This window comes from Bradysia coprophila, chromosome X (assembly GCF_014529535.1).
Source record: "Bradysia coprophila strain Holo2 chromosome X, BU_Bcop_v1, whole genome shotgun sequence".
NCBI lineage: Eukaryota > Metazoa > Arthropoda > Insecta > Diptera > Sciaridae > Bradysia > Bradysia coprophila.
The window spans coordinates 2749292-2772809 of record NC_050737.1 but is presented as its reverse complement, the minus strand read 5'-3'; the positions used below and the strand labels follow the sequence as shown (position 1 = coordinate 2772809).

The 23518-nt window shown below is 35.7% G+C and overlaps 3 protein-coding genes across 5 annotated transcripts; 2 read left to right on the top strand and 1 right to left on the bottom strand.

Moving 5' to 3' along the window:
* Positions 1 to 3885: 3885 nt before the first annotated feature.
* On the bottom strand, positions 3886 to 23393 carry LOC119083233 (pre-mRNA-splicing factor ATP-dependent RNA helicase PRP16). Of its 3 annotated transcripts, XM_037192895.1 has the most exons (8): positions 21670 to 23393; positions 21482 to 21605; positions 21230 to 21423; positions 5299 to 5951; positions 4978 to 5237; positions 4765 to 4906; positions 4540 to 4700; positions 3886 to 4407 (listed from the first exon to the last, which is right to left on the bottom strand). In XM_037192895.1, exons 1-8 carry the CDS (start codon positions 23290 to 23292, stop codon positions 3971 to 3973), a joined length of 3594 nt encoding a protein of 1197 aa, XP_037048790.1. In that variant the 5' UTR covers positions 23293 to 23393; the 3' UTR covers positions 3886 to 3970. The 3 variants fall into 3 exon arrangements, with proteins under 3 accessions (XP_037048790.1, XP_037048797.1, XP_037048806.1); XM_037192902.1 differs by lacking the exons at positions 21230 to 21423; positions 21482 to 21605; positions 21670 to 23393 and adding an exon at positions 15804 to 16089; XM_037192911.1 differs by lacking the exons at positions 21230 to 21423; positions 21482 to 21605; positions 21670 to 23393 and adding an exon at positions 10424 to 10553.
* On the top strand, positions 7687 to 8855 carry LOC119083257 (neuroplastin-like). Its single transcript, XM_037192938.1, has one exon. It carries the CDS (start codon positions 7875 to 7877, stop codon positions 8697 to 8699), a length of 825 nt encoding a protein of 274 aa, XP_037048833.1. The 5' UTR covers positions 7687 to 7874; the 3' UTR covers positions 8700 to 8855.
* LOC119083283 lies at positions 11265 to 19661 on the top strand. The gene is made up of 4 exons (XM_037192975.1): positions 11265 to 12377; positions 17703 to 17878; positions 17948 to 18052; positions 19182 to 19661. Exons 1-4 carry the CDS (start codon positions 12125 to 12127, stop codon positions 19272 to 19274), a joined length of 627 nt encoding a protein of 208 aa, XP_037048870.1. The 5' UTR covers positions 11265 to 12124; the 3' UTR covers positions 19275 to 19661.
* Positions 23394 to 23518: the final 125 nt, after the last annotated feature.

Genomic DNA, 23518 nt, shown 5'->3' with positions numbered 1-23518 from the left:
TGTCGAGCCAGGCAACTGTGATTGGTAGCCGGAAAATTAAGCGCTGCCTATCGTTCACGGTCGGCTCACATCCGACCAAGACGCTGGTACAGAAGCGCCGTAAACGAATACAGACTGCGCTCGGTGGTAAACCGAAATCGAAGAAAATATCGATGGCAATGTTCATGAAAAAATTGGAAGCCATACACAGTTCGAACGATAAGTGTGCAGAGGAAAAAAATTGATGTAGGTGAAATGGTTGGGTGCAGGAAATTTTTGTGTTCACAGTCAACTGTAGTTTGATTTTGATATTTTCCTTGATATGGAGGGAGACTTGTTTCAGTTGTTTTCATAGGACGTCAATCCGAATGAAAACGGCTGAATTGAGATCGCCAAAATTATATTATTTACGTTAACTTTGTGTACATATTTTCCTTAAACAATGAAAAATAAAAAAAAAGTTTTTTTATTTGTCCTGGAAAGTATTAGAATTTAAACTACATTCTGTTGTCTACTTTGAATTAACTGAAAAAAGTTAAAAGAAAAGTTTAGAAAATGAATTGATTTATGGTTCAAAGCAGACACATTTAGAATAATTTTGAGCTTAGGTTAGCTGTTAAGTATTGTTTACAGAAAGAAAAAAAAATTACGAAAAAGGACACCATTGTATTCAAATGATCGTTTATTGTGAAGCAATTTCCATATGATTAATGCAAAAATTAGAGCAATGGATTAATTAAATGAAAATATAAAAAAAAAACGTTTGACAGTTTCAATCATTCAAAGTTTGAATTGGCGAACAAAGGAGAAAAGTTTCCTATTTACACAATCAGGGCTCATTTTTGGAAAATTAATTTGCTGAATTTCCTAAAATTTGCAAAGATTTTTTTTTCTAAATTTATAAAAATTTGGCAAATAAGACGCTTTTAGTAAATGAAAAATTTTAAGAAATTTTAGCAGATTCGGCAAATCAATTTTTCAAAATAACAATCACTACGAGAGATTCTGTTCCATAATCCACCTATCAACATCGGACCCATTTCGTCTGGGATATATACACCGAGGGGGAAACCACTCTTTTTTATTGACGTGATTCACATGATTAATATGATTAACCATTGATTAACATGATGACGAATCAGTGATTAACCAGCATTTAACCGGGGGAATCGTCTCAAAACTACAATAAATCATGAAATATGGTGGTTTGGTTAATCATGGTTAATCATGGTTAATCACTGATTAACTGTGTGTTTTTACCAAAATTATGTTGGTGATTAACCGATTAGCCATGTTAATCACAAAAGAGTGGTTTTCCCCTCGGTATACACATGGTTTGAAAGGGGCTTGCCAGGAGACCACAAAACAGGCCTCAGATAGTCTTGAGCTACACATGGTTGCTGGTGGAAGATCTCCGAAGGTGTAAAAATGGTGTTTTTTGGACTCGTTTTATGGACGCTAAATATGAGCGATGTAGGTGAGAGTGGACTCGTTGGAAAGCTGAGGTGAAGTGCTTTCAGGTCGTGCCTAGTTTGAGAACATCAATTGATTATGTTGTAAAAAATGTACAACAAAAAATTTCAAATCCGCGTTTACTTTAAACAGGTACTGGGCGGTTGCTAGGAATCTCGCGCCGCGTCATTCACAATAATTCTCATTTTGACACATTTTGTATAAGGAAGATGTCACTTTGTGAGTTATTGTGAATGACGCGGCGCGAGATTCCCTAACACCTACTGGGCTGGTACTGATGACGGTTAATGTGAACCAAAATGTTAGTTGTAATGCACATTATCTAAGCTTTCCATTGACACCTCAATTTTTCAAACAGAAAATTGACATCGACAGTAGTAGTAGGCCATCTGGATAAAGCGGGATTAAAAAACCACGCCATTGTAATTGCCTCATGAAGACAGAAAGACAACAAAAAATTGCCTCCCTTCGATATTGAAAATATTTCGAGGTAAAACGTTATCTCCAGAATTTACGTTCGCAGTTCAAAAACATTCTGCGAAGTTCTTGTTTGGAATTCTAATTAAAAATTGCAATTGTTTGAGTAAAATACAAAATTCTCGAACCTCTAAAATACGGCTACAAATCATGATCGTCAATTGGAAAGAGAACGGCTCTTTCCATCGGTAATCAATTCAACTATCACCACCAAAATAGTCATTTTCTTATTTTACTTTTCAACAAATTTTGAAATTGAATTTCTGTACTGCGGTATGAAATCGGAGTTCATTGGCAGCACGATAGCACAACTTAAGTGATTACGACTAAACTAGTTTAGAACTACCGAAGAAAATTCAGCCTCAAAATAATTGAGAACAAAAACAGCAAGACTTTTCTACATACATCGTTGCCTCCGATTCTATTGAATCATCTTTCCAGTTCCAACGATGTCCTGTTCATTTTCTTCCATCATCAATATTTACACCGTTCAATATATCATGTGACAAACAAAATCGAAGACATAATTTGGCTCCAAAAGCTATACTGTTTCTTTACGCAGTAGCAATGAAAGTGTGATCAGAATATCAAATAGGTATACGAATTGCGATTTCATAAATTTTCAAGTAATAAAGGGTTGATGGAACGTTATCGTCAGTCAGTACTTTCTAGTTAAAGTGATTTTTTACCTTAAGTCTTACTTTCATCAAATGCAACGTAGATTACATAATGAAATTTCTAAAACGTTACTGATCCAATCATCATCATCATCATCATCATCTTGTCCTACTCATAAGGCACCAACAAATTGCCTCCATCGCACACATTTCAGCGCAAAGGCTTTCACTTCGCTCAAAGTCTTTCCTTGGTCCTTGGTTTCTTCGATTATTGTCCTTTTCCACGCAATCTTTGGACGAATCCTCTTCCTGTTTTCATGTGGATTCCAATCTAGCGCAGCTTTCGCTGTGTCTTCACTGGGTCTTCGTAGAGTGTGTCCGATCCAATTCCACTTTCTTCTCCTGATCATTAATGTAATGTTCTCAACACCGGTTATGCGTCACAAAACTTCGTTTGACATGACGCTCGGCTAAAAGAACTTCAAGATCCGTCTCAAACATTTGTCGACAAAAACTTGAATCTGTGATGCTATCGAGTTCGTCACTTTCCACGTCTCACAGCCATATAACAGCACTGGAAGACAGTTTGTCTTGAAGATACGAATCTTCAGGTTCCTTGAAATTTGTGATGGTCTCCGGTACGGTTACCTTGATCTCCTTCATTGAGTTATATCACGATTTCTAACTAAGTTACGATGTTTAATCATGGTAAATCACTGGTAAATCAGGTTCATCAAAAAGAGTGAGCAACCCCTCAATGATCTCCAAATGATTGTCGCGCCTTTTGGATCCGGGGATCCGGGAACATCTGCATCCACACCACCATCCTTTGTGATTATGCTTCCGAGGTATTTGAAGCTGTCAACTTCCGTTATTTGCTTGCCGTCGATGGTTAGTACACTGTTTCCTGATGTGCATACACGAGGTATCTTCGTCGTTCCGGAATTCAGGCTCAAACCGACTTGCTTTCCGTAGTGAATGGGCCGGTTCCATTGACTGACCTTATTTGAGACAAGTTTCTGAGATAATGTCGTTTATATGTGGAGTTTCAACGTGCATCTACGGAAGCAAAATTCAGAAACACAACGGGGATCGCATTGATATACTAATCACGAAAAAAATCATTTTATCGGGAGCTGGAATTTACGATTTTCGCTCCAAGTGTCTACTTATAAAATACTATTGCAATGAGAGGGTTTATAGAATTTCGGTGCTTTCGGGCTGCTCTTCCGACGGTGCAATTTTGTAGTTCTTTTCTTTTTAATTTTTCTCATTTAGTGACGATAATGAGGTGAAGAATGACAAAGGGTTTCGATGTAATAAAGCAAAATTAACACAATCACTGTTTAGCACTTCATTAATAAACAACATGTCGAACAATGGTTGTAATTACAGGGAATATAATCAAAAAAAAATCTATAAAATTAAAGCCCTATTCTTGACGGCGTTCGCCTCGGTGTAGCACCACCGGGTGTCAGAATCTCCTGCTTAGGAATAAGTGCTTCCTCACGTTGAGCCGCCTGTATTTTGTCCACTTCCATTTGTTGTTGAGCCTGCTGCATCTGTTCCTCCATCTCTTGTAGATGTTCAGCAGCTTGCTTCTTCTTCTCCTTTCCACTGCGGCCGGTTTCTTTAACAGAGAAAAACATGGGACCCAATTCAGCGAGCCAGTATCCATCTACAGATGTTGCGCACTGCATGTATTCCTTAGCGGTCATAATAAGTTCGTGGTAGACAACGTAGTCCGGTGTGGTACCGAGTCCGTACAACGCTGAAGTGGGATGTAAATGACATGGCATTCCGGTTCGCAAATTGACGTATTCACCGATGCCCTTCAGACGTGCAGCTTGGTAGAAATAAGCTGGAATGGAAAGGGAAAATTACATAGGGAAGTGTAGAGATTTTGATTTAAGATTTACGAAAGAACAAATCAAGGCTTGAAGTTTTCAAGATAAAATGACTCAAGTGGATAAATTGAGACTTTAGCTATTACCTGAACAGATACACTTTCTAACAATGTCCCAATCAGTGCCGCATGATATGACAGATAATTTCTGTTGGACTAAAATATCTTTTAATTGCTGGCGAACTTCTCGTACTTTTCTCATTGCTTTGATATGGATGAAATGCTCGTTGCACCAATTGGAAGAATAACTGGAATATGAAAGGTGTAAATCAGCGACATTTCTGATCGGTCCTAATAGTTTGGTTAACTTACCTGTTCTGCTTCCATTGCAGATAAACGTTGAGGTAGGTCAAATGATCCGATTCAGGTACTTGAAACTTCTCCCGAACACCATCGGCTTCCTCTTCCCGCCCTTTCGGTCGATAAAAAATTGATGGCACGGACAACATCGAAACTGAAATTCATCAGAAAAGAAAACATTTTTAAGTTGATCAGCACAGTGACCAACAACATCATTCGCCATACCGATAATTAGCACTTCAGCAGAACATTCCATTTTACACGAAACAATGAGCATTTGACACTGTGGAGGATCTAATGGAAATTCCGCCATCTGTCTGCCAAGTGGAGTCAACGCGCCCGTATGATCCAAAGCTCCTAGAATCCACAGTTGATACAGTGAATTGAGGATATTGTCCTGTGGTGGAGGATCCATAAAATGGAACTGCAGTAAATCTACAACGCCTAGCGATTTCAGTAACAGAACTGTATTGGCCAAATTGGTTCTGTTTGGAATTTTAGGAGAGGGTTAGCTTTGAGCAAAGATTTAAGTCAAATGCTACATACCTTTGAATTTCTGGAACCGTCAGTGCCAATAGTTCGTCCTTATACTGCCGCTCCGTATACAAGCGAAATGCTTGGCCTGGACCAGTTCGTCCAGCTCTTCCCGAACGTTGATTTGCATTGGCTTGTGATATTGGATAGATTTGCAGCGCATCCATACCGATACGAGGATTGTAAACTTTAAGCTTACAATAACCAGAATCGATTACATAAATAATCCCATCTACTGTCAACGATGTCTCAGCAATGTTTGTAGCGACGACACATTTTCGTAATCCTTCAGCAGATTTTTGAAAAATTTTCGCCTGCAAATCAGATGGTAACTGCGAGTAGATGGGCAAAATGGAAAGTTGAGGTGCGTTATCGATTTCGCCGAGTCTTTCTGCAAGCACTTCACAGGTCACTTCAATGTCTTCCTGACCAGGCATGAAGATTAATATATCTCCGATCGTCGGTTGCAGATGGATTTGTAGGGCTTGTTTGACGGACGCGTCTACATAATCTTCGCATGAATTTTTGCTAAAAAGAGTATCGACAGGAAACGTTCGTCCGGGTATGGTGAAAGTTGGAACATTGCCGAAGAATGTAGCGAACTTTGTGGAGTCCATGGTGGCTGAAGTGACGATGAGTTTCAGATCATGACGGCGAGCTACAATCTGAAAACGATGAAAAGGAAAAATTAGCCACAAACACAAAACTCTCAGCAAAAAATCGATTTTTTGTCCATTTTTCTAAACTCTCGACGAACTGGTAGACGATATTAATAAACTACTACCCTGTGAGCAGTGAGCAGCATTTTGAGGTTTCTCTTCCTAAAGAATATCCAGCAAAACCTCATAAATGTTATGCTTGAATACATAGAGTATGGTCTGTGGAGCTGATCTCCTCGTCATTTTTCGTCGAAAGAAAAAACTTAAAAAAGAAATTTTCCTCAAACTCTGGAAATTAACTCTGAACTTATCGTTGTAAGTCAGTGGTATCCATAAAAGGAGAGCAACTAGTCTGTTAACTCAACACTGTAGAACATTGTTTGGTGAAAAAAGATCATTTCAATGGACTACAACTAGAAAAGTAATTACTAGGCCCAAGATTGACAAACAGAAAACCGAACGGGTGCTGTAAAAGACCATTTTAAGTCAGCAAATTCATAAATTACTTTTGGTCTATACATCTCCGACATACCATTCCACAAATTCGTTATCATTTTATGCAGTAAATGCTTTTCAAATACAATTAATGATAAATAAAATCTTCAAACGCTTTGAATGGAATTCGGCTAAATTATTTTATTAATTCCACGTAAACACGATCGGAAATGATTTCATGCGATGCTTACGAAGGCACAAAAATCTCATCAATGAAGGGTTTATGTTTCAGATTTTCATATTGATAACTAAATACGGATGTCGTTCCGGAAACTGAACGCCTCCTGTCCGAAGTAAAACACCAAAGTAAAAGTTGTGAGTCGTCGTAACAACTCCGATTTATCACTGTATTTTGGATCCTATAATCTTCAACCGATTCGAACTCTATCATAAAAATCGTAGTTTAGACGCAATAGGTCACTATTGCAAAATGTTAGTATTAGGGCTGATGACAACGTCAATTCTATAAAATTATAGCAAAAAGAAACATTCTAGGAAGAAACAATTGTATTAAAAACATATGTAGTTTATCTGCAAGTAAATAAACGTAAGGCAAAAAAGAAGTTGATATAATATGACGTCACACAATATCAATACTTATGACGTAATTGAGGGTTTATCTTCTTCAGATGTAAGATTATGTAGATTATGCACCTCGGTCTAAAATGTTTATTTTGCCGATTCGGATAAACCAAAGAACAGAGAACAGATATATCGAGACAAACAAATTTGCCCTACAGGCATAACATCGAGATTATCGTTCTAGGCAGACAAAAAATTATACCAAAAAAACTCTGATCCAGGCACCAGGCGAAGTTAATTAATGAACAAAGATCGATACAAGATACAAGAAAGGTTCTTTACTTCCCAATTCTGAGATAGTAAGTGTGGATATTGCATCCTATCAGAACTGGGGCAGTCAGAAAGACGACGATTTTTAAGTTACAAAATTAGTGAACCGACAGTGTGTTTCAGAAGTATCAAATTTAATTCTTTCAAAAGATTCTGAAAAAAAAAAAAACTTTCTCTCAGATTATATTAGAGAGTTATTACTGTAATGAGCACACGGGACGTATATACAGAGATCTTGATTCACTTGCCTCAACTACTCACGATAAGATTGAGTCGGTTCTAAAAGATAAAATGATCTGCATAATTAAGTCAGATAAAATGAGGTAATAAAGAGAAGTCGTAAACGAACTGATAAGTGACTAAATGCCGCATCGTTCTGATACATATTATCGTAATTGCCAGCGAAAAAAGGCACATTCTGGATCGTGACTACAAGCGATTCAGATCTCGATTTAGATAAGTTTAGTGAAATATATTAGAAAATATGATCATAGTGCAATAGTTCGTATATAATCAATCTGGTGAAAAGTTAAATAAAATTTAAATTACGTCAATCGAATACACGTGCAAAATATACACAAAATGATTAACTGCAACGTACAAATCATTGTATCCATCTTGCTATTAAACATCTTGGCCATCCAAGGTCAACGGCTGATCCCAAATTATGACAATGTGGATTACAAGTTGAAAGTCTTTGATGATCGTTATAGTGATCCACTTATACTGAGCTGTAACATAACGACACCAGGCAATTACACATTGGAATGGAGACGTAACGGAACTCTAATCAGTGAAATTCCACATTTTCAAAATCGCCACCAGATAATTGATGCCGAATATAAATTGATAATCGCTCCAACTCTCGAAGAAGATGCCGGACTATTCACCTGCGGTGTTCCGGCATTACTGGAATCGCATGAATTTAATGTCGTTGCAAATGTTTATTTTCGCTTTAATCCACCGAATGTTTATTTGATCGAAGGAAATCGATTGCAAATTTATTGTCTAGCCTATGGCACCGATCCGGAGATCATATGGACAGTTGGTAATCAAACATACAATGAATCAGCTGGTAATATCATATTACAGGAAGATTGGCGGGGTGTCAAAAATTCGATTCTTGTTATCGAAAGTGTTGCGTATGCGGACCGACAAGTTTACAATTGTACGGCGACGAACATGGCTGTCAAATATGGAAATTCTGGCTATGAGATAGCTGTTGAAACCACATTGGTTCGCATTCGGGAAAAGATGGCACCATTATGGCCGGTTTGTGGAATCGCAGTTGAGGTGGTAGTATTGTTTTTGATATTCTTCATTTATGAGAAAACTAAAACTGAGGAGGAAAGCGAAGAAAGGGCTTATGCAAGAGAATTCGTAGAGAGTCGCCAAAAGAAGAAGTAAATTAGTTTGAAATGTAAACTTTAAAATCGGTAGTTACATAATGCCCTTTGCCTGTGGAGGCCGGATAAGCTGTTTGCAGCACTATAGTAAATTATATGCTAAATTATTTGATAGAATTCTGTCAGTTATACTTTGAATAAAATCGTTAAAATTGCATTCATCTTTCATTTTAAATAAACAACAAAAATTCAACATGAAATTCCAACCAAACATGTTACGCAGTCAGCGATTTTGATGCTGATGAGTGCCAATCAATATTTGTCGCATGCGTCTTCTCACGAAGAAAAATTTGGTGTGTATACTCTGCATTCACAATCATGAACGTGATCGTCTGCATGAAAACTCAGTGGTATATTACGATGTGGAGTGAGTCACGTAGACCCTTTTTTTTCGTCTCATTTCAATGAAAATAACTTACGACTATTTTAGACATGTAAACAACTCGAAGTGCGTTGTTAGTTTCTAAATTTTCCAGATTTGAAAGGTTTGAATGAGTCCACTTTATATGCGAGGCAACTCTTTGATGGAATAATTAAATAATAATTAAATTGTTCCGAAATTTTTGTGTACACCTGCTAATTATATACGAATAGAGTCAATGATTACTTCCGATGATAAATTTTTGTATGGACATATTTCCTGGGTAATGTTAATGAAACTACGACGTAATCTCTATCGAAATCAAAAAATGCAAAATTGTTCGATTTACTATCGATTGAACGATTATCTCACTATTAAAGTTTGGTCCTTCAGAATCATGCCTAAAGTGGCTCTTGCCTTTTTGTTTGTCGCTAAACGTTATGATAAAACTGATATTTTCGATTGATATAAATATTCATCAAATATATTCGATTGAATTGGAAATACAACAAGTGTACAGACAACAACAGAATTAATGTTACGAAAATTGATGAGGTGTTTGGGACCACTGACTTATTTTTCACCATAAACTAACAGAACCATGTACCATATGTTAGCAATTTACTTATTTTGACATACATTGAGCTGTTCGAGTCATTTTCTTAAATATAATTTCTGATAGAGTAATTGCGCTGACTGAATGTATAGATAATTGTCAGACAATAATTATTAATTTTAACGAATGAGAGGTTTCCAGCCATAGCCGAAGGCGAGTTCTGGAAACGAATTCGCTCAAAAAGCTTTTTAGCATAAAGTAGAAAAAACGTTTTTCCTAAAGGACGTTGGAAATAGCAACAAAGTCGTCAGGACAATAGTCAGGAAAAAACATTTCATTAACGTTGAATCATAAAATGATCTGTTTAAAAAACCAATAAATTCATTCTGAACATATTTCTCTTCATCAAGACGACTTTCATCCCACCAAATGTATTCGTCACTGAGTCTAAATATATCGATGATTGAATTCTGTCTACATTGAATCATAATTCTCAATAAATTACTACAAACAGCAAACATACCACCACAATGATCATTAAATCTACTACTTCTTTTGTTTAAGACGTAGACTTGATAAGAAAATCTGTCAGGTTTTGATACATAAAGCAACACTAGCTCATCGTCTATTTTTCTCATTGCTTGTCTATCTAGAACACATGAGGATCCTCACGGAATTTCCTACTTGTATTAAAATAGTCAGTAATGACATTCCTAATATGTAAAATCAAAGGGTCGACGTTGTGCGCAATACCTCAATTTTGCTCTAAGTTTACACTTTTCCATTGTTATGCAAGTGTTAAAATTACCTTTGTGTTATTTTATAACTTCGCATTCCGATTATTCTTAAGCCCATTAAACACAAAGACAACACTGCATAAGTACGAAAAAAATTAAAATGTAAAAATCCAAGTGATTACGCCAGGGCCAAGTGATATACTTCTACAAACAATGCGAATATGACGTTCGGCTTAAATTTAAGTGCCAGCGAACATGTATTTTTGCGAACACTAGCACATACAATGTGTGTCATACAGTAAATACTATGTGTACCACATTATATACACCGATTACTGTCTAGTATTTTCGTATTGAGCGTTCGACTACTATTGAGGTGCGTGTGTTGAATTGTTTTAGTTTTTTTTTCTTGATTGGCTTACAAAGCAGCGATACCTTAAATTATTTCTGAAATTAATTTCTACGACGGTGCTTGATGGCTACGACGTAGAATTCTCGTAGTGATTTGCGCAGTAAAATGCAATCATTAGAAAGTTTAGCATTAGAAACACAAATCCTGACCTATCCTAAACCGATTTATAGATCCCTAGTCAAGTTTCACGTTCTGTGAGAGTGAGCATTGTTACGTAAATCAGTACAGAGCATAACAAGCGATTTTATGGCTTCATAATTCGTACTCGAAGTCAATAAAACCGCCTAAAATTCCAGTTACATTATCATCAGTATTATCTGTTTGGCACGGCGCTCATTCCCAAACATCCAATAATTTTCGTTCAGAGTTGAGTGTTGAGCATTAAGTGTTAAAACGGAATTTTACCTATTGATTACACGTCCTCACCTCACACACGTATGCCTTTTGTTTTCTATCATCTTTCTGAAAGACCCCTTACCCTCATGCAAAATTGACGAGATCAACAGATGCCACGTCAGTGTAAAGTTCTCTGTATCATAATAACAAACTACTCAACGAATATCACGATTGCACTCCGGACATTATAAATATGTATTATTCAGTGCATTTACTAGGCGAACATCCAAACGATATACTATAAAATTCATGGCAGCGTAGTTGTGAAATTTCTGTACATATCTACAAACACAATATAAATAAAATTGCGAGTGTTTACATGGAGACCGGCATTTCAAAATCATACAAAACAGAAACACACGATATACCGACTAGCATTCGACAGAATCACTCGCTGATACAAAGACATAATATTTTAAAGACTTTCTTCTTAGCTGCTATCAGAGTATTTTCGTTACGAGAACGGAGACCGCATTAGCAAAACGAAATTTGGTGAACAATTTTTTTTTTTTTTAAATAGTGTCACTTAATACACTGTGTTGCCGTTAACAATTTACTATGTTTTGAATGTTAACTCGGCGCTATTTTGTTGAACAAAAAACAACCATAAGTGACGACAACCTTCAGTTTTATCTCGAACATTCTATAAATACTTATTAAATTGCAACAAGTGCAACGTTGATTTTATTTTTTGTATATTTACATTTTTCGTAAAAATTGAATGGTTTTTCGGTGGTGTTGAACTTTTATCAAATTTTAATCAATTTACATGTGCTTGAGAGGTCAAGACGTACGGATATATTATCGCTGATGCTTCCTAACATGGAGGTGTTAACATGAAATCAAAGTCATTTGAAAATCATTTGGGAACATTTTTGTTTTGATTACCGAATATTCAATCTTCACCATAAGGTAACAGAAAGAGTTTTGACCAAAAAACCAAATTATAAACAATTTTCCTCAAATGGAACAAAAGAAAAACATTTTACGTACCAGTAGTGTTATTGGAGCTATGAAATGGTGGTCGTCAAACAATAACAATAAACAGACATTCGGCAGTGCTATAGCTGGACAAAAATTGCGAGAATCAAAGTGGTTCGGCGTTGACGAAACGAAAATTTTGTGTGCTGTAATTGAATGCGGTTTTATTGTGGAAACACGTGAGGGACAAGAAAATAATGGCTGGTTTGGTGTAGCAATTTGCAAGACAAGTAAAGGTGAGTAATATTGGTAAACAAACAAAAACTTTTTATTATTAAAAAAAACACAGCTACAAAGTGTGCTTTACGATGCGATGCTAGTTAATGGAATGTGCAGAACAAACATTGTTTAGTGATCAGAAGAAGAATAAAAATGAAGAATTCATTGGCGCCTTGAAAAATTTTTTGGCACACAAAATTATATCACACAAATTCGCATAGTTTGAAAAGAAATCATGAGACTCACATTCAGGGATATTTGAAACTATAAATAAGTTGAATTTATTTTTATTTTTCATGAATGTTTTCTAAATGAAACCTGATAGACGCACATTTAAGCGATAAAAAAAAAATTAATAGTTGTGCCTGTATAGACAAAAATGCTTTGTAAATATAATATTTGTTTGTATTTATTATTAATTGAACAAATACGTGCACGACTGAACAAGTGCATATAAGATTAAAATATGAAATAGAGAAGAGATAGGCTTTCGTTAATCAGTACGTTTGACAATGAAACTAGACGTGCCCAGAATCTAGATGAAATGATAGCAGATAAGGTCGAAACAGATAATAAGCTTACACACGCTTATGGTCGTAACTATGGGTCCGGCCTTTTTATAGGAACATTGTTAAACAAGGGACCTAGCAAAATTTATTCGGAGAAAAAAGTGCGCTTAGTCCTACTTAGGTTCGTTCGCACAATATTGATAGAAATCCTTATGAGAGTGCTCCCTGCTCCTTCCATTTTTCCTTATAAGTATTCCTACACATTTTTAAGTTGTGCCATAAGTTGAAAGGCAACAGTAACAGAACTGCAGGACGACACATATTCAGTTAGATAAGTCACATAAATGATCTCTCCAGAGAGCTAAAATCGTATCGAGAGAGATCATTGGTCAGATGTATATTATCATTGAATTCCCTAACTATTGCAACTCCCTCTAATTGGATACACATTTCACATTTATAAAACTGCTGGCGATTGAAATTTATTTTCATGCTTTTGATTTTTTTTCTCGAGTTTTCGGCCCTTTGCATGAAAACTCATATGTGTACCTTCTTTGGACGATTGATTTTAGACATTTTCGCTCGTAGAACTCACTTCGTTCGGCCTACAATCCGCGAAATTGCCTTAAAAACAATCATGCAAATCAGGTACACAAATGACTATTTTAGCACTGGAAAAAGTGCTCGTCGTTGTTGTATGTCATACAATGCATGATCCTTGAAAGTGCATGACAACATCTTAGGGATCGTTCATAAATGACATCACGTTATTTTACGGAATTTTCGACACCTCGTCGTCACAAAAAAAGGAAGAAAATTAACCAAAATTTGTTAGATCTGAACACCAAGTCCCCTTAACGGTGTGACGTAGTTTGTGAACAGTTTCTTATTATGACACAACTAAATATGGATGGTAACACCATCCAAAATTGCATTACAATTTCGGTTATTTCGTTCAATATCAGCAAATGACTCAACAACAGATGAACGATGTGTGATCTTACTTCGATATACTATAAAAGAATCTTTACTTTTAGCTGAATATACCTTGAAAATGCACGTAATCTTATCGTTTTATTATTTAAAAAACAAAGTCAATGTAACGAATGCATTAAATTAACGAAAATAATCATCAATCATCACATTTATATGATTACTTATAGGGAAATTGGCAGATAAATTTTAATAACTTATATATGTCAACGTGGTTGTACCGTTCACAAAAAAAATGAAAGAAACAAAATAAACAACTGTTCAAATACACTTTGTTGCTTGGAAAATCATAATAAATAAAATTCTGTTCTAAAAATAGGTAGGAACGAACCACTTTGCTGTAAAATAATTTTCGACGTGCATGCACCGATGTGATTCTCGTGACGATTTTAATTGTATTATTGTTTATAATTCAGTTTGTTTACGATTTCTTTGCTTTTTATTATTAGAGTTCACAATAATTTATTAAATTTAATTCAATTTGATATCGAAAATCGATTCTTTGGCTCATAGTATATGTTTCAGGGGCATAGTGTATCAGAGTGTATATGTGGAAAGAATTTAAATAAAAAGTTGAATCAAATTATGCTTTTTACTTGAATGCAAGTGAGCTTATAAGGTTTCTAAAGTGTTATAGAAAGGTTCGGCTTTAGGTTCAGGTGTAGAAAAAAAGCCTTACAAGGTCTCGAGATGGTTAATCTGAAAGAAAGGCTTCGGTAATATCGGTTATTGCGGATGAAATGGAAAACTATGAAACATCACTCTGATCGAGGAAAAATTCTATCTAACAGAGCAGATTCCGATTTTTAGGTTTAAAAAGAAGACAATAGTCGGGGAGCTTGGTTTGTAGGCCTGCTTCAAACATTTGGAATGTTTATTTTGCCTTTCCAATTATTTTTCATTCTGATTTTTAAGCTGGTCCATTACGTATCAAAAGAATGTAACGTCAACTATCTAATAACCAGTCGCATGAACAAGTCTCTACAAAAATTTTATTTCAATGTTTGCAAAGTTAAGTAATTCAATATAACTTGATTGTAATAAAAATCTGCATTCTATGCACATTTTCATTTATGACTACGTTCGCGAATTTTTCAAAGAATTTGAGTGAAGGTAAAATTGATCTCATATCCGCTTTTCGACGCTATTTTTGTAAAATATATACCTCTTTCGTGTATCGCGCTGAATGACAATTTTTGAATGAGGTTGACGCTCTTGGACACACATTCTTCACCACCATACATTCTAGCTACCTGTCTACATTAGTTGAACCAATTTAAGTTGTAGCCGAAACAGTGGAATTACTATATTGTATTGACGAGAGACAAAGTTAAATTCAGTAAAACACTTCCGATTTTAATGGGACAAAATGATGGAAATGGCTTCTTGATTGGAAATTCGTAAGATCACTACTTAAAAGACAATACAATTTGTGGAGTGAGTTTTCTCATTTCAACAAATTGGGGATTCGGTTTTTAGCCCGGAAAGTATGTTTATTGACCTCCCAGGTCAACAAATGTTTGTACATGTATTGTCTAACCGGTAGAATTCCGACATCTTGTGCTTGGGAATTTTAGTCTTAGCAAATGTGGGCATAGGTAAAAAGCACAATAATCATTTGCTTGTGTGGAAAACCAATGAAACGATTTGTTTACGAAATTTTGTTTATTGTTTCCCCTTGCATTCGGTCGTACAATAATCATGAGACATGACAACCATTTGTAAGATATGTAACCTATTTTATACCTGACTAAGAGGGTTAAATTACGATTACGAAGATAGATAACAAGTTGACGTGCGCCTACGAACGAAATCACAACCAACAATGACACAATCCACATTTTTTCCATGATCATCTTCAATAAATCAACGCAATTAGACACAATTCACACACAAAAATACATTGTTAACACAAATGTATTTTAAATCCGCAACTTATACATGATAACGGCAATGAAAGACAATCAAATGTAAAACGTAAATTATAATTTATCGTACAGCGTCTAATCACAATGTGTCCAATAACGTATACGAACAGTGAATATGTTGGAATTTTTATCTGCATTTTATTACTATTTTTCGAATACACACAGAATGCATCCGATAGCTTTAAGCTGCTACTGAGTTAAGTCAGTAAAGCAATCAATGTTGAGAATTGAATGTCATCGTCCGAAAATGTGAATTTGAAAATGAATTGAAGAAAGGACTGCATCCTATATCCCGTGCGAAATGTCGCAGTCATATTGAATGTTTACTAGTTTATCAACTCTCAACCTTAAACTTTCTAGGCTATTTGATAAACTTTCATCTGTTTTGTCTGATTGTCACTTTTAGCATCATGAGTCAGGACATCAGGAGGGATTATTATATTTCCTTGTGAAATATGAAAACAACAAACTGGTATGGGGATGACAGAATCCTCTTAACGAAGCATATAATCGCTCTTCATTTTCATTACATATGTTGCTATCGCAAAAGAAATGCGTAGGTATTAACGACGGAGCTTCGTAACAGTAAATAAAATAACCGACGACGCAAAATAAGTAAAAAAATTATTGGGGTGGAATAAAGTCTAATCGAAGCATTGACTCGGTATTTTTCTTTTTATTTATCTTCTGTTTCGATCTACAGCGAAAGGATTGTAGTTCGATCTAAAAGTGAACTCGTGTCATGCGGTGATAACAGAAATCGATGGTTAATTTACTTGAAGAATAAAACGTTTGATAGTCAATTATTCTATAACAGGGAATATAGAGCATTACCAAAGTGAAAGAATTGCGTTGAGTTATTTATTATTTAAACGAAAACGTAATTGTGGCATATACTAAAGCCACAACCAAAATGTTACACCATATAAAAACTCAGCGATTTATATATATACAACGAATGAAATGTACATAATTCTACGTATAAATAGGTCATATTGGCGACAGCATTGTAATTTTATTAGATTTTCTAGTAGAATTTCAAAGCCAATTTCCATCTCATCAAAGCTAGAGTCGACATTTTATTCAAATTTAATTTGTTTCCACTGATTCAATTTAATTTCAATTTCAATAAGATACAAAAAAATGAACAATTTGAGGTAAATTCTGTAAAATATTGGAATGTGTTAAGTTTCAGTGCAATAAAAAAGAAGTTTCAAAACGTGCTTTGAATCTAGGATTCCGATACTGTTTTAATTTATCGTCTCATATTGGTCGAAGACCAGCTGCCAGTAGTTAAAGATTTTCTTTTGTTGAATTGATATTGGATGAATAAACAAACGTGATACAATATGCTAAACCAGACAGTGTTTCGTAGAGTCTAGAGTAGCTTCAGTATTCTAAAACTCTTGGAAATCACGAAACAAGTGACTAGACACTAATAAAACGTTAAAATCCATGGAGCTTGCTTTTTCGTCTCTCAAAATTCCAACACAGTACAGTTTCCAATCCAGTTCCCTATGCCCTCTTTATATCAATAAAAGTTTTCTCTGCCACTACTTTTCGTCGCCAGCAATATACTTGCCGTCAGTAAAAGTTTAAATTAACGGAACTTAAACGCTATAGAATATCAATGAAAGTGTAAAACAGGTATGGTCTATCACCCGCCCGGAGGACATAAAAATTTGATTTCCGCCATGAAACGCACTCATTTTCATATTATTTTGACACAAATTGTGAGTGCGTTTAAGATGAATTTTTCGATTGGCCATACCTGTTATGTACTTTCATTGGAGAATATGAGATTGATCAGGTTAGATTAGGCAACGTCTGTCGTCGTAAACCTTGATTACTTTTAATTCTAATTAGTTTTAACAGGCTAATAATTTCTTAATGGTCGTAATTTAATTTGCAGATAAAAAACCAAAACCGGAAAACGTCGACATCTACACACTAAAAACGACTGAACGAAGACTGAAGTTGGTGAAAATAACTTTGGCCCAATTGTGGGAACAGGGCTACATAGTTCGCATAAACAACTTTGGCGATAAGGAGAAACCTCCGCACTGCGAGAAAGACATCAAAAGTCAGGTAAAATTAAACAATTAAAAAATTGATAAGAATAAACGTTGCTGACGTCGTCACATTCATTTCGTCTAGGTATCATTCGCACAGAAGGCTAAACAAGAGCTCTGGCATAATTCACAGCATTTTGCGTACTGGTGTCGATACGGTCATCGACAGCAAGACGTGCGAAAGAAACAGGTAAATTGGCAGTTTGAAATTTTGTTTGTCGAAATCATCGTTATCGCTGCAAGCAACAAAAAATTCCGAATCAATTTCTGTTTATACAAAATTGCGTTCTATTTTTTTAATTGCTTTCAAACAAAAGAGATTAAAAATTGAGTGACATTCGTACTACATATATGTGCAGCAATATTTACTGAAGTGACAAACAGTGACGGGTGATAATGTTTTTACTAATCACCTGTTTTGAGTCATTTAGACATTGCAAATAATTTCAAACTTGTTTCACTCTCTGATTGTCTCTTTCAAAACCTTTAATCAATAGGATAATCTTTTACAATAATAAATGTATAGATGGAGACAGTCTATCCAGTGATAGCACGGACTCTAAGCACAAGCCCTTGTCTGATTATTTCATTAAAAATTCCATTTTATTACGAATTTGCGATTTACCCCTCATTTAACTCAATACATTCCGATTAATGTGCCAATCCAATAAACATTAGGTATCGGTATATATATTGAATTACGTACTGGATAGAACTCGGTGGGGTCCAATGACATAAATCGTAATGATCCTGCTTTATGAAGAGCAGAAACTATTTTTTTTATTTATAAAAAAAGTAAGAAGGATTGTTGTGTGAGAGTATCACAATAGCCTCGAATGTTGCCAAAAAAATAACGACAAAAAATTTGAGAATTCAAAGCAATTTTCTGAAGTTAATCAACAGAAATAATCGTGATAATGTTAGGTGTACGTATATTCTGAGCTCAAAATTCGGCGCGTATATTATAGATAAATTCAATTATTTCACTGAACACGTAATATTTGGCTTTTGCTAGTATCTGTACGTATCTTTATCGGTGTTTTATGTCACACCAAAAGAATTACAAAATTACGTCCGTAAGATGCATGTATAAGTAAATGTTATTACAATATGCAGATTCCTTCTGATTCAACTCAATTTTGATAGAATCTACGTATCGCGAAAACATTTTTTGTTTTCAAAATTTGTCATTCGATTAAATACTATTTCTGTTCGGAGGATAATTTGAGTTTGATTTACTGTATATTGTGCCGACACGACACATTTTCATCTCGTTTTTGATTTTTAAAAGTTTTTTTTTTGGTTCTTCTAATTTACAGATGTCCGAATGCGTTAAATGGGGTAGTGTTGGAATGAATGCCGGTATGATAATCTTAATGAATCGAGAAAAATCGCATTCATCACATACATGAGGAGGAGTGGAGAAACCTGCCTGTTTGTCGTTCATGTTTAAATGGTTAAGCTTTTAATTGTAAAAAAAAGTTAGATTTTAAGTTTTTGACACATCATTCCAGCAGTTGATATTCTGGATGGTGTTTCGAAATTTGAAATAAAGAAATTTGTTTGTATTTATCAAACTAACATTAATCGATGCGTTAATTGATGGAATGCTAATTTCGATTCCAATTTATTTTACACATTTTTTATATTATTTTATGGTAAAATATTCGTTGTTCATTGAACAATAGGATTAATTTTAAATCGCTAAAATAAGCTGGTCTTAAATGACGCTAACATTTATGGATTCTTGTTATATCAACATATTCGAGCTTTTAATAAAGAAATATTTTTATTTTGTCTCATGGATTTTCATTTACTGTATTTGAACGAATTTGTCATCATGTTTAGACTGGAGTCGGACTGAACTTACTAATTGTAAGTAAAAGTAGTGATCAGGCTTAGAAACATTAAGAGCCTTAAGTGTAAAACCAGTCATATACACTTAGAAAACAAGTTGGCAGGAGCAGTTCCTTCGCATTATTAATTGTTTTCATTCAATGCTGACTATAACTGCGCGGCTGACAAAACCCATAGTAATAACATATAAAAAGTATAACAGTATTTGACAGTGCTGCACATATGCATTTTTGAACGAACGATTCACGTTGATAATCTTATACCAGACGGTCATTGATTTCAACGGAAAAATTGGATAAATTCGCTCTGCATAGATACACAGTTTTTGAAACGTAACATAGCCTCGGGCTTTAGCCATGCTTACAAACGTTGGAGATCGAAGTCTGTTCCGAATTCGTTAATCTTGAATAGATTAAACCATTCCGAAAAGCTGTGCTTAATGTTGGGTGAAATTTGATAAAAAGAACCGATAAAAAGACAAACAAATTTTCGGGGAACTAACAAGTAAGTGTCAATTTTCTGTGACTCAATTTCCAAAGACACATCGTAGCCGAAAGAGGAACATAAAAATCCTTTTTCATATGGGTCTCAAGCTCGGTCTTATGGATTTTTACTTGTAGTTTCGTATTAAGTCCGAATCACAGTCAACATTTTCGGTATACACATAGACAAGCTCTTGTATCGATCTCTTACTCAAATTTGGATATTTGTTCATCAGAATAATTCGTCGTAATAATTTGAAAGCTTGCATGATGTACAGCATTTAGAGGCGACATTACCAGTAAACAATGGGACATTGAACTTTTGACATTTTTTGTATTTTGATTAAGAATGTTATTGTAAACAAAAAATTGTTCTACACTATTACAGAATTTTCAAGTTTTGTACTTTTAATTCATATTTGAATTACGGCTACGACCCAAATTCAACCTAAAAGCAAACCTTTTTCGTGAGAGAATTAAGAAAAAATGACATGAGAAGAAAAGAGAGGCATATAGAGACGTATAGTCTTTTTTATGTTTGACTGATCCTTGAAAATCAGAAAACAATTAATTAAAAATATAAATGTTTATAATTTTGCGATAGTTTAGAATAATTTGTTGCTTAGAATAATGTTGTCTATCGAAATTATTGAAACTTCAGTCCCCCATTTCGACTTTCGAACGTTAAATTCAAAAGTTTGGTTGGTTTAGGTCCCTTAAATTTTGACCGGTTGGCTGATGTATGACCATATTCATTGTCCGTAAACATATAAATTTGTTCATCAAAATTATCAACAATCACAAAGAGTAACACAAATACACAATTACGAGGCATTTCGTTCGTTCATAGTACTTTCAAACGTCTTTTATGAATGCAGTGTTTAGTGGCTACAGTTTGAAGCTCAACAATTAATACGGAACCTTATTTCCCGAAAGTTATCACTCAAAACCAAGATGCCAATTGGCCAGATAACCACAACGAATACAAGGAATAACAGAATCTTGTAATATTTGTAACGAGTACTCACCTCTCTCAACAATCCAAACAAAACATCCGTCGACAGCGAACGTTCGTGCGCCTCATCCATGATAATTGCCGAATAATTGTCTAAATCTGGTTCACGTAAACTCTCTCTAAGCAAGATACCGTCGGTCATGTACTTAATAACCGTTTTATCGGATGTACAATCTTCAAAACGAATTGCATAGCCGATCTCTTCACCTGTGTATGAAGTTAACATTAATAACAAAGCGTTGAAAAAAGTTCCATTTCAAATTACCTAATTTCGTTCCCATTTCGTCAGATACTCGCTTTGCCACAGACATTGCGGCTACTCTTCTGGGTTGCGTACATCCAATCATTCCGAAGTTGCTGTAACCGTCCTCATGCAGGTATTGCGTTAACTGTGTGCGATTAAGATTTAGATTACAAAAAGTCCAAGTAATGTCCAACAATAAACAAAATCACCTGAGTAGTTTTGCCGCTTCCTGTCTCACCTACAATAATGACCACTGAGTTTTCTCGTATAACATTCAACAATTCCTGCCGTACGGCAAAAACAGGCAAGAATCTTCGCTGCTCTAGAATAGTTTTCTTTCGTGAGAAGTCGGAACCTTTTTCCATATCGCCAATCATGTGCTGAGCAAACTTTTGGCCCTTCTTGTAGTCAGCCTCATCACGTTCGGCATCGAATTTTTCATCTTCATCGTCTCGAGTTTTCTCAACACCCATGATGTTACCAAGTTTCGTTCCTCCAAGCTCCCAATGCTTCTTTTGTGCCTTTCTTCGTTCCTTCTGTTCTCGAAATACTCGTACGAGTGCACTTCCTTTTCTAGCTATTAGTGCCATATCGGATGTTGGATCTTTAACTGGAATCACCGGCTCTGGTTGTTTAGTAAAAACAATTCGTCCGTCCAAAAATGGTGGAACAATGTGATGAACTAATAAATGGACTCGTTCAGTTGCCTCTTCGTCAAAATCTTCGTTTACGTTGATCGACATGACAACACCAGACGTTAACATCCGATTCCTTTCCCACAACTCATTGTCTTTATTGATTTGTCGCTGCTGGGCAGAAATTCGCTTCTTACGCTTTTGTTCCAGTTGCTCCTCTCTCTTCTTGAAATATTCAGCATTTCCCCCAGTAAACGGATTGTTGTCGTCATCATAACCCTCGTCGATATTGTACCACTCACGATCCAATCGGCGTTGTTCCTCTTCCCACATGTCTCGCTCTTCTTCGTTTCCCCACGGCTGATCCTGTTCTTTGCCAACTTGAGGTGTTGCTCCGGATCTTTTACGATCATTTGCCCACGCATTAAATTTATGGGCTGGTGTGTATGTACGAGGTGTATCGTCCTCAGGTTTATCCTTGATTTTCCTATTGCTCCTAACGGACCATTCTGATCGGTCAGCCGACGGATCTTTCGGAGTAGGGAAATCCCAAGCAGATCGCTTCATGGGGTATTTTTCGTCATCGTCATCCCAAGATGTACTGGATGTTGTGTCTTTCAAGTGAAATTTCGGTGTCCTGGGTTCATCTTTAAATTTTGGCGTGTGAAAACTCCTCTGCGAGTCTCGATCTCCACGATGCCTTCGGTCACTACGTTTGCTATCGCGGTCATAACCTCTGTGCCTATCTCTATCACGATATCGGTCCTTATGTCTGCGGTCACGGTCATCATCATCGCTGCGACGTTTTCTCTCTTTCGTCGAAACATACACTCCACGTTTGTCTTTACTTTGATGTTCGATAAGGCGGTTTCGAGCCTTATCGGATACTCCACCACTATGCGTTGGGGTTTCTTCTTTCAACTCTCTGTACTGTCGGTTGAGCTTATGACTGCTACTTAAGTCTGGTGTTTTAAATTGTGATTCACCTTTCGGAGTAACTGGAGCACCTTCATCATCGTATTCAGTGTCTTTGAACGATATTAATCGTTTTGAATCTTCGCGTTCTTTACGTTTTTGAGCTGCTAGTCTGTCCAATCCGAAGAGAGACGGTTTTGGAACCTTAAACGTAGGAGCTTTGGCGTCTTTCTTAGTAACCAAGCCACCGGTCGTAGATTCTGATCCCTCGAGAACTTCCATTTGTCTCAATGTTGGATGTTTACCGAATAGAATGCAACATAAACATTACGAATCTCACGTCTATAACCTCCAATTTCTTCTATTTGTCATTATTTGACATTTGATGCTTGCATTGTGACGATTGTGACTGTAGATTTTTTGTTTTTTCAGTTGGTAGAATTGAATTGTAAAACAGTTCCTTCTGTATCTAAGGGGTTCCACAAATTTGGTATGACAAATGTAGTTA

Bases quoted from the DNA above. Each gene is read 5' to 3' on its own strand.
- LOC119083283 (XM_037192975.1), top strand. From the start codon at position 12,125: ATGGAACAAAAGAAAAACATTTTACGTACCAGTAGTGTTATTGGAGCT. The intron at 17,879-17,947 runs GTAAAATTAAAC...CATTTCGTCTAG, and splicing joins AGAAAGACATCAAAAGTCAG to GTATCATTCGCACAGAAGGC. The intron at 18,053-19,181 runs GTAAATTGGCAG...TCTAATTTACAG, and splicing joins AAGACGTGCGAAAGAAACAG to ATGTCCGAATGCGTTAAATG.
- LOC119083257 (XM_037192938.1), top strand. From the start codon at position 7,875: ATGATTAACTGCAACGTACAAATCATTGTATCCATCTTGCTATTAAAC.
- LOC119083233 (XM_037192895.1), bottom strand. From the start codon at position 23,292: ATGGAAGTTCTCGAGGGATCAGAATCTACGACCGGTGGCTTGGTTACT. The intron at 21,606-21,669 runs GTGATTTTGTTT...AATCGCACACAG, and splicing joins GAAGCGGCAAAACTACTCAG to TTAACGCAATACCTGCATGA. The intron at 5,952-21,229 runs GTGAGTACTCGT...CATCGTTTTCAG, and splicing joins TGTTTGGATTGTTGAGAGAG to ATTGTAGCTCGCCGTCATGA.